The sequence below is a fragment of the Maniola hyperantus genome, chromosome 3 (genome assembly GCF_902806685.2).
Source record: "Maniola hyperantus chromosome 3, iAphHyp1.2, whole genome shotgun sequence".
NCBI lineage: Eukaryota > Metazoa > Arthropoda > Insecta > Lepidoptera > Nymphalidae > Maniola > Maniola hyperantus.
In genome coordinates, this window is record NC_048538.1 from 12,158,474 (window position 1) to 12,170,236 (window position 11,763).

General features: G+C 33.7%; 1 protein-coding gene across 2 annotated transcripts; it reads right to left on the minus strand.

The window, feature by feature from the left end:
* Positions 1–1,622: 1,622 nt before the first annotated feature.
* On the minus strand, positions 1,623–11,763 carry rogdi (rogdi atypical leucine zipper). 2 transcript variants are annotated; one of them, XM_034984848.2, is made up of 7 exons: positions 11,623–11,763; positions 11,449–11,520; positions 11,018–11,149; positions 9,810–9,967; positions 9,321–9,441; positions 8,510–8,716; positions 1,623–7,102 (listed from the first exon to the last, which is right to left on the minus strand). In XM_034984848.2, the coding sequence occupies exons 1-7, from the start codon at positions 11,656–11,658 to the stop codon at positions 7,034–7,036; spliced, it is 795 nt and encodes a 264-aa protein (XP_034840739.1). In that variant the 5' UTR covers positions 11,659–11,763; the 3' UTR covers positions 1,623–7,033. The 2 variants fall into 2 exon arrangements, with proteins under 2 accessions (XP_034840739.1, XP_034840738.1); XM_034984847.2 differs by having other exon boundaries at positions 8,510–8,719.

An 11,763-nucleotide genomic window follows, 5' to 3' on the forward strand; every position in this document is an offset into this window, starting at 1 on the left:
AATTACATCCCGGGGAAGGACAGGCTACTTTTTATCCTGGAAAATGAAAGAATTTCCACGGGATTGTTAAAGGCCCATTTATATGAAGTTTGGACCAGAGGTAGCTTGCATTCCGGGAATTGACAGAGGTAGGCAACTTTTTATCCCGGAAAATCAAAGAGTTCACACGGGATTAAAAATCTAAAAAAAAATGCAACTAGATGATGCCTGCGACTTCGTCCGCGTGGATTTAGATTTTTCTATAGGTGAGCACATTTCCGGGAATTACCTACTCGTACCTATATACCTGAGATAGATTATACCCTGTAGGATAAAAGTAGCCTATGTGTGCCTACACATAGGCTAGTTTTATCCCGAAAATCAAAAAGGTTCCACGGGATTTTTAAAAAACCTATATCTACGCGAACGAAGTTGCGGGCATCAGCTAGTCCCTTAGGTTCTGTGGAAATTACATTAGAAAAAGCATTTTCGCAAAATGTCTTTGTTTTATGTGCAATAGAATATATAAAATAGGCAGGTAAACACAGGTACATATTATATCTAAATACCTATATAAAAGAAAAAGGTGACTGACTGACTGATCTATCAACGCACAGCTCAAACTACTTGACGGATCGGGCTGAAATTTGGCATGCTGGCTAGCTAACTAGCTAATATGACGTAGACAACCGCTAAAAAGGGATTTATGAAAATTCAACCCCTAAGGGGGTAAAATAGGGGTTAGAGATTTGTGTAGTCCACGCGGACGACGTCGCGGGCATAAGCTAGTATAATATAAACACAAGTACAACAATAGGTAGGCATATTTCCGAAACTATTAATTCTACCTAGATGAAGTAGGTAGGTATAATATGTACATAATATATTATAGTTATTTAATCAGGATTATTTTTACCATTGATGTTTTCTCATAACGCTCGGAGAGACATTTATACATTTAGACACTGGGAAGGGGGGAAGCCGACATCCTAGGGGTTGGGACCTTTGAGGATATACTTCTAAGAGCATGAGGAACACGTCATGTGTCAAAAATTAAACCTACGTTATTTATTTTGAGGTCTATCTTGCCGATTCTTGCCTGTACTTTAAATACCTAACAAGATGCGCGTGTATCTTATTCGAGCGACGTACGCATACTGAAGCGCCGCGCCGCGCCGCTGGGTATGTCGCACTAGCGTCACTGCACTGCGCGTCGCTTCGGTGCGCTTCAAAATATTCTCTCCAGCCGTGCCGCGCGGCAACGCGCGGTGAAGCGCCGCGCCGCGCCGCTCTAGTGCGATATGCGCCATACAAAATGATAGAAATGATATTTTGAAGCTCTGTGCCGCGACGTGAAGCTCACTGAAGCGCCGCGCCGCGCCGCTCAGATGCGTACGAACCTTAAGACAGACAGATTGAACAAAAGCCTAGAAATAATTACTAGTGCACTTGAATGGGTACCTAGTCAGTGCCTACCGTATTATTTACATGTCTCATTAACATCGAAATGACGTCATTTTGACATCAGCCAAAATAAAAATATACCATCAGCTCGAAACTTCAGTCTAGTGCTGACGTCACTAAAATGGCGGCTACGCACATTCGCAATTTGCGGGACTTATATATAAAATGAAAGAAAAGAGTAACAGCATTTCAATTTATTGAAATACAACACGACCACAAGAACTGTTATGCAATAATATAATTTTTACACTACTTAATTTAGTAATACTACACAATAATTTTATTGTCAAACGTGTCAAGTAAATAATTATTAATATAAATAATTATAGTAACTAATAAATAAAATTTGAGTTAAAAACGATTATGCAACAATAAAATTGATAAGCCATGTTTATTACTAGAGGTTTAATTTAGAAGGTGCTCGAATAATTCGAAATATTATTAGGTGCATGATATACAATATCCAAGTACATTATTATATCATTAAAATTATCCAATTCCTTTGTAAAAATTATCAAATTAACTAGAGCCGCTAAATTTGCCGCGCTTTTCCAGTCTCTTCTTTCGTTAGGCTGACTCTATTGTTGATCTAAAATTAAATTAATTTTTAACAATAAAACAAATGCAGTAAGTTCCAACATGCGGATTACACGTTATTGTAACGATTTGGTATGCATGGATTATACAATGGTGTTGATATGGTTGTAATCTTTGAACTAAGTTGACAATGGGGCCAATTCTCTTGTACACAACCTCTAAACTAAACTAAATTAATAGGTCTAAATCTAGTGCTATCCTTTTCCGCAAGCAACATTATGAAAGGGATAGCAATAGATTTAGACGTGCCATTTAAGCTTAGTTTAGGGATTGTGTAACGGAATTAGCCACAATGTGGCTAATTCCGTTGTACGCAATCTCTAAACTAAACTAAAATAGCACGTCTAAATATATTGCTATCCCTTTCATAATGTTGCTTGCGGAAAAGGATAGCACTAGATTTAGACCTGTTAATTTAATTTAGTTTAGAGATTGTGTATAAGAGAATCGGCCCCATTGTCTAATAAAATATAATGCTATCCTTTTTCAGCGAAAATGGTGACAAGGATAGCACTAAAAAAACGGTCATTTTAGTTTAGAGTTAATATACAACAAGATAAACAATAATATCCAATTAGATCAATTAATTAATAATTTAATATCGCTTACAAAATATTATCACATTTTTATGCGCCACATTATTATTATAAAAAATGCATTATCATTCCCTTGAGATTTGTGATATTATTTTTATTACATAGGCGAGAAACAAAGGTTTGTAAGGGCCAGGTAATAAATAATAAAAGCGGCGGTTTAAAAAAATACAGAACATGATTGGAAGGATTTCTAAATATTTGAGCAATGACAAGACCAATAGAAGGGGTTACGTAAAAATCTAAAAAAAACAATTATGTTAATCACCCCTCTTGCAGAAAACATAGTCAACACAAGAAAACTAATACTATACATGTCTGTTGATACAATCAACTTCAATGCAACCCTTTGTTTCAACCATTTTGAAGAATATAGCAAATATAGTATATTTAAGCATTTGCATATAATATTAAACTACGCTCACTCGCACACAAGAATGAAGACATGATAAAAATATCAAAATGTGTTTACTAGACTTCTTAAATATTTTTAATTTGCCTGTTTTTTTTATTTTGAAATTAAACATATAATAGATAGATAATGTATTATCAGGGAATATAACTCTATGTTGAAGCAACTATGAAAAAAAACTTTCGACGCTAAACAATAGCTGCGTCTGAGCTGCAGCACAGGTCTCAAACTTTAATACGAAATTAGTACTAAAATATGTGTATTTACATTTTATATAAATTATTGTACATATAAGTACAAATATGGTGCATACAGTTTGGATAAATAGTTATTTGAAATACATAACAATATTTTGTGACAATAAGCACCAAAAAATACTGAATAAGATCTTTCATATAAATGTTAAAGCACATAATATTATGTATCTGGTAATATAGTCAGATTCGCAGTACGTTATATGCACGTATAGTATACGTAAAATGAGTTGCCAACTAAGTAGGTATATAAAACGTAGCTCAATATACAATATATTCAGATCTTTGATATCTAATAAAAAGCGTACCTTTTCAAAGTTCAAAAGTTCAGTGGTGCTTATTTGGTTGTACACAATCTCTTAACTAAACTAAATTGTATAAATTTAGAGCTATCCTTTTCTGTAACGAGCGTTACGAAAGATTAGGTACTATATTTAGACCTTTCAATTTAGTTAAGTTTAGACACGGGCGCTGATTCTGCTGTCTTTCTCTCAATTAAATTTAGGGTAGGTATCTGCATCCTCTTCTTTTTAATATTGCTAAACGATACGCTCGCGAATGGCAGCTAAAGTCACGAGTTATGACAGCTCTAAATTAAAACTGTCAAACTGTGTCAGTCCTTTTAATATTATATTAGTAAGGAGGGGATGCGATTGCTCTAAAATTTAGTTGTGCTTAGAATCAGAACTATTGTGTACAAGAGAATTAGCCACATTACAGTATTGCATACATAAATAATGGTTCACTTTTCAAAATGCATTTTAGTTACACATGCACAGAACAACATAACAGTTCTAAATGCAATCAAGGCTGTCATTGTATTCAAAATCTAATTCATTATCATTACGTATCGAAAATACATCGGAGTTTTCCACAAGTATATACCTAAATGTGGTGGTAGCGTAAATAAGTTTTATTTGGCTTGGCTTTTTGTAGTTTTTTTTTTCAGAACCAGACTTAGAATTTTTTTGCACCCAAAAACACAAAAACACGACACTAGTACAGTGCGACAAGGCTCTTTTGGTGCGTGGTCAAAATCGGAACTAACGCCGGGATCTTGTGAACTGTCCCCTTATATGCCGTGTTGCTAAGTAAAAATCTGAAATTAACTGTTTTTGGTAAATATTAGAGCCGTTCCATATACATAAAATCACGATATATTATCCTGATAATATAATATACCTATAGCATAAATGTGTCTGCATCTTATAGCTATATTTAGCACTAGGTAAATATAGTATTTGAGCAGGTAAACATGATAAGTTGCAAGTCCATAGCCTATAAATGGTTTTTATTATTCTTTCTCGATTTGGAAACAGAGACGGCTTTCCCAATTTCTTATTCTGCAGTTAAGACTAGATAAAACTTACTCGATTGGCATTTTCTATATATTCCGTAAAATTGACATTTTATTTTGCTGGCAGCCTTCGTTCCGCAACTACGCCCATCTGTTAATGTCATTCAAGTGCCAAAAGAGCCTTGTCATACTGTTCGTGTAATGTTCCTTCCAACCAAATTTCAGCCACGGCGGCAAACAGACAATGGGGCTAATTCTCTTGTACACAATCTCTAAACTAAACTAAATTAACAGGTCTAAATCTAGTGCTACCCCTTTCCGCAAGCAACATTACGACAGGGATAGCAATAGATTTAGACGTGTCATTTTAGTTTAGTTTAGAGATTGTGTGCAAGAGAATCGGCCCCATTAGCCAACTACGCAGGAGACATACACATAATTAATATTATGTGTGCGCAAATACACGTACACTCCGTTTCCACGCTCATAGTCCGATAAAATGTCATTTAAATAATATGATAATACATAATGTATTCAGGCTACCACCCCATACCTTTTATTATACCTATACTATAAGGTCCTATACTATACACTATGGTACAAATGTTACAACAAATTCAACAAGAATATCAACAATGGACACGATAACTTTTTTGAACAAACACGTTTGTTTATTTTTACACTTATCAACATAGTTTTTATTTATTTTGTATCTTTACTATAGATAGAGAATAACATGTAAAGCAAATAAATAAACTACCACTCGAACATTAAGGTGAATTCTCCTTCTATACCTATACAGTGTGTTTTTTTAATTGGGACAATATGGGGAGATCCAAATCCATAGGGGATATTATAGGGAAACTATCAGGTCCTTTTTTGTGAAAATAATTTTTAAAAGTCCATAAATATGAATTAAACTGACCATTTTTCTTAAATACTTATTGACTCATTTTTATGAAAGGATCAATTCATTTTATAGGGAAAAAAAGAGGACAAGATTTTTTTAAGTATCCTTAACCTTCCCTTTAAAACTCAACCCTTTTAAATCACAATTCAATAGGAGAATTCAGCTTAATGTATATTATAATGTGGCTAATTCTGTTGTACACACTCTCTAAACTAAATTGACATGTACAAATCTAGTGCTATCCTTCTTGCATGGACCATTATTAAAGGGATAGCAATAGATTTAGAAGTTTAATTTAGAGGTTATATGTAACACTGAATAGCCACAATATATACATTTTTAAACAATCATAACTTTTATCTAATAGTAAAATACGATGTGAAATTATTAATATGAGAGGGATATTTATAAAATTTCTGTATTACCTACTAAGAGAGATAGATAGAAACACTGTCCTTCATAAAAACAAAATCGTTTACAATATAATAGTAAAATAATGTAAGATATACAGTCCAGTGCCGTACGCGTCCATTGCGTTTTACATCATTCAGTGTCACGAATATAATAAGCAGAGATTTCTGTTATTGTTTCCAATTACATAAATTACTTCCTTATGTTCTTATTCAATACTCGCTTCCTAATGTGGAAAATCTACTAAACAATGTCTTAACATACTCAACTAACGACTAACGATGAACGAATGAACGACTAAAATTAAATTTTCTTGTTCATTACTTTATTTGAACTGTGTAAAAATAATTGGAAAATTAAAATCAACGTTATGTTCATGTTTTTAAATAGAAATATTCTAATACAATATATTATTTTTCTTTTGCTGACAAATGGTAAACACTTGTTTACCTATCGCATTTCTGCGAGAAACCACTTGGTCACTTGAAAAAGAGAGAAGAAAGCAGAAGTTGTAAGGGAAAAAGAATAGGTACAATAAAGAAAGAAGCAGGGATTACGAGATTGCTTAAATATATTATCTGTGTGCAACTCTTTATACAAAAATTTCCCTTTTCTATACTCATATTATAAAGAGGAAAGATTTGAATGTTTGTAATCGATAAACTCTGAAACTAAAGAACCCATTTTAATAATTCTTTCACCATTAGAAAACTACGTTATTCAGAAGTAACACAGGCTATAAATTACATATTATGTACCGCAGACGAATTCATGGGCAAAAGCTAGTAGATTCATAACCGCGATCTTATAATGTGAAAAACCAAACCTATTTCGACTAAAGCGCCGGGTAAATCGCGTCGCTTACGTGTTTCTCCAAACAATTATCTGCTATTTATTTGCCTTTAAATATAGCTAAGGAAAAATAGATTATGTAAGTATATAAAAATCTAAAATTACATCTCGAATGAAACACTTTGTATAAAAAAAATTATTCCACCATTGTAGAATGCGGACGTAACGAGAATGGACTGTAATTAACATGTAATTACGTAACTAATTACTCGTAACTATGTTGACAAAGTGTAACTATTTAAGCTAGGCTAGGATATTGGATAGTTAGTTTAACACCATAGAGGCAGATCTGGATCCAACAGTGAAATCCTTATATTGTGAGAACACGCACAGCTGTAAAGAACAAAATATTTGAAAATTAATAGACAGTTTCCTTTCGATTCATTTTCCAAGAACACAGATAAGCCCAAATACGAAACCTAACTGCTTACGTAATACTAACCGATTTGAACGAAATTTGGTACAGTACGCGGCCGAAAGTGATGAACATCGGCCTTTAGAATGACATTTCTTCTTTGTAGAGCGTTGTCTCTGTCACTGATACCCATATGACATTTTATCGGCCTCAACGACCGAGACGGTGCTCTACAAATCTGCTTCTAAAGATCGATGTGCATCACTTTTGGCCGCGTACTGTTCAGAGATAGCTTGCATCCCGGGAACGGACATAATATGCCGTGGTATATTTGTCGTGGAAAATCAAAATCCACGCGGACGTAGTCATGCGGTACCTACCGAAAAACACAACCACACATAGACTGCTAAATTAATAAATCTGCTATTTTAAAACATTTTATGATAACTAAGACAAAAACTTCAATTTAATTATGTGCATAATAGATCAAACAAAACTTAGAGACCCCGGAACTGTTAATCAACATAGTTCCACGACTGATAACCCCTAGTAGTGATCGCGCATAATATCGCCAATTATAACTTTCTATATGGGTCACAATAAATGGGTGGTTTATCAAAACCTAACCTAAAGATATTCTTCTCAAAGTAAGTTATCTAAATTCTAACTTTCTCTCTTTGGCAGGCAACTTACAGAGGTTTTTCTTTCCCCAGTGGTTCTGTATAAAAGCTTGTAAAGCAAGTAAATTCTGATTAGAAAACGAATGATATGTTAGGAGTTAGGACGAAGGTAAAATCCTATTAAAAATCGAACTCCATATTATTGTACTCGGTACATGTAAAAGTACCGATTAAAATTACGTTATCGAACTTTATACACATGCAAAAGTGATAATTGGTAACTGAATTTTTATGGTACTGTATTAGTTTTCTGTTTTTGTGTATTTATGAGAGTGGTTATCTATCAAACCAAACGATAACGCAGGCTAAGCAATTAAAATATTATCAAATAAAATTACCGCGAAGGTCATAAACACGAGACAATAGAGTATTAAGTACAAGGACTTCACCAAAATTCTTATTTGAATTTGAAAAACTAATATTATAAATGCGAAAGTGTGTCTGTCTGTCTGTCCGTCTGTCTGTCTGCTAGCCTTTCACGGCCCAACCGATTTTGACGAAATTTGGTACAGCGATAGCTTGCATCAAAATCAAAGAGTTCCCACGGAATTTTCAAAAAAATAAAACCACGCGGACGAAGTCGCGGGCATCATCTAGTTTGTCATACATTTTTTACCTTTATTTGCTAAATTGATGATGCTCGCGATGGTCGCGACTTCGAATTTTTAAAAACTCAAGAAGCTATGTAGTCTAAGATACACTTACCTTATCTTTTAACTGTTGACACATATGCAATGCTGCTGTTAACATGAATAAAACATCACTAAGCCATGGCACAGCACAGTCCGCTTGACAGGAATCAATTCTCATTGTCCCATGCACTGAACTTAACTGGTATGCGACGAATATCAGCTTTTGCGATTGTATGTAAAATGATATCGCTAAGTCTTCTGGTAGGTTTGGTGAGAGAGCCTTCTGAAAGAAAATGCAGATAAAAAGAGATAGTTGACAAGATCAGGATCATCATCATTATCATCATCCACGGCATGGGTATCTTCCCAGAATGAGAAAAGTTTAGGCCATAATCTAACACTCTGGCCAAGTGTGGATTGGCAGAATTCACAAACCTTTGAGAAATTTATGGAGAACTCTCAGGCATGCATGTTTCCCCACAATGGGGCCGATTCTCTTGTACACAATCTCTAAACTAAACTAAATTAACAGGTCTAAATCTAGTGCTATCCTTTTCCACAAGCAACATTATGAAAGGGATAATAATAGATTTAAACGTGTCATTTTCGTTTAGTTTAGAGATTGTGTACGACAGAATTAGCCACACTGTTTTCTTTAAATGTGATATTTAATTATTTAAATGGACATCACTCTGAAAATTTAAAAGGATTGAACCCCAGGGCTTCGAATAGAGGCTGACATCTTAACCACTAGGCTATCACCACTCTATTGTGATTTGTGACGCATACTGTATATTATAAAGAAATAAATATATTATATATAACCATTTATTATCAACATAAAGGAATGGTTTACTACTGGAAAATGTTTAAATATATCTTACCATATTTCTACTTTTCATAAGCTCATCAATTGTTTTTTTCTTGGGCAGTACCACAGCAGTGCGTGCTCTTTGCAGAGAGCCAATTAAACATTGGATGATGTGTAATACTTCCTCCGATGATCTGTAATTTATGTACATCTCAATACAGAAACATCTACCCTTGTATTATGCAATCATTTTTTTTTTAATTACTCCAAGCATGAATTGACATGAACCCTCACTCAATTACAATGCGAAAGTTTGTTTGTTTGTCATTCAATCACGAGGCAATGGATAGATTTGATTTTTTGCATGGTTAAAGACTGAGAGATTGACATAAGCTACTTTTTATCCCCGAAAATCCACAGGAATTAAGTCATGAGCATTATCTAGTATTAAATTAAAGTGTGTTGGTAACCCTCAATGCGAGAATCTATTAATAGATAAATTGTGGAGGCCAACTTCATTGATTTAGAGTTGTACAATTGAACGTAAAGGTTTTCTGTTCACCTGAATATATAGTGTTTATCAACATTGTCAATGTAACCGATAGCCTGCTGCAGGTGATTGGCCGCATCCTGGATCTGTTGCAGTTTCCAAGGACCATCTTGGTTAATAGATGTCCGGCATATAGTATGCATCTGTCTTAATACCTTGAAACTGATATCCTAAAATCATTATAAACTTCATTATCATAATCAACCCATCCCCGGCGCACACAGGTCTTCACAGTCTTCATATACCATTTAGATCAATATGAAAAATTCTCAGGCATGCTGGTTTCACGAAGTTTTCCTAATGCCTTCACTGTTAGCGAAGCAGGTGATATTTAGTTGTTTGAAATGCACATAGCTCTGAAAAATTAGAGCTGTCTGCCTGGGATTAAACCTCAGATCCCTCAAATAGTAGGCTGACATTTTGATCACTAGGCTATCACTTATTTAAATACATAATGATACCAGATTCAATAATAAAAACAATGCAAATGGTACAGATAAAAGAAACTTATGAAATTTAGTTTAAAGCATGTTATTTATTACATGTATTTACTATAATTTAGTAAATTAATGAAAGAGGTTAAGTGAACACTAAAACAGGGGAATTTATTACAATGTACTTGTAGTATAAGTTTTATATTTGATACAATGGAACAAATTATTAATATCATAGTGCCATAATTAATACTTTTTTACAGATACTGTTGGCTGTAGCTTTCATGTCCCATATGCTCTTCAATATATTTAAATCAATAGTCAAAATGGTAGGGTATACATACCAAATAATGTCTTTTACCTGGTTGCAAACTGATCTTGATCAGATGAAATAGCTTACATCCTGACAGAAAACAAAGGGTCCCTAAAGGTTTTATAAAAACATAAATCCACTCAGACAAAATCCTAGTACAGTATGCGGCACACAGTAATGTACATTGGCAATGAGAAATATATTTCGGCTTTGTAGAGCGTTGTCTCTGTCAGTCATACCTATATGACATTTTGTCAGTCTCAACGACAGGGACAGTGCTCTGCAAATCTCTTTTTAAAGATTGATGTACATTACTTTCGGCCGCATACTGTAGATACAGTACATTAAGATAAAAAGGTAAAAAATAATGGAGTTTGTGATGGACAGACCATAATATTATTATCTACAGCCCGGAATGAAAGAAGAAAAGAGTTTTGTATTAATTACAATATTTTTCAATAAGTAAATCTTACCGCATGTGTGATACTATCGCCTGTAAGAGTAACAATACATTTCAGTTGTTCAGGTTGAGATGTTAGTATGAATTTGTCCTGCTTTTGCCCCTCATTTCCATATAGAGGAACAGGAAATCTATGTGCACATTCCTAAAGAAAAGAAACAATTACAACTATTTCAATGACTATTAAAATCTAAAACTATTAAGTACATAATACATATTTTATTTAAATATGTTTCTGGTATGAAAAAAAATTGTTACATAGGTACATAATTTAGGTTCACTATAATAGTGCAATATAATTTAATTTTCTCATTTTTTTTCTCTCAAACTCAATATGTGTTGAGGTTGAAGTTGTTTGGACTGAATAGGTGCATGTATTTAAATATTAATTAAGCTTATATATTGAGATAGGTCTTCATATTTTATTGAGAAATTGTAACTTACCACTAATACTGAATGGAGCTGGTGTAATATAGCGTGAACCTCCTCACGAAGAACCCACTCAAACTCCTCTTTCTACAACAAATCAATTGTATTGTATTGTATGAATAAGACAATTTTATATGGTGTGACACAACACATAAATTAGGTATATTTAAAAAACCTATAGATTCGCACCAAATTTGCAGCCTCTTCCTTTTCGTTGTCGTTCATTGCACTGATTTTAAAGAATTAAGTTAATATTAACTATTATTATAATAATTTTTAGTGACGAAAAACGTTATAACACCCAACACCTGCAAACACAATTTTTCTTTT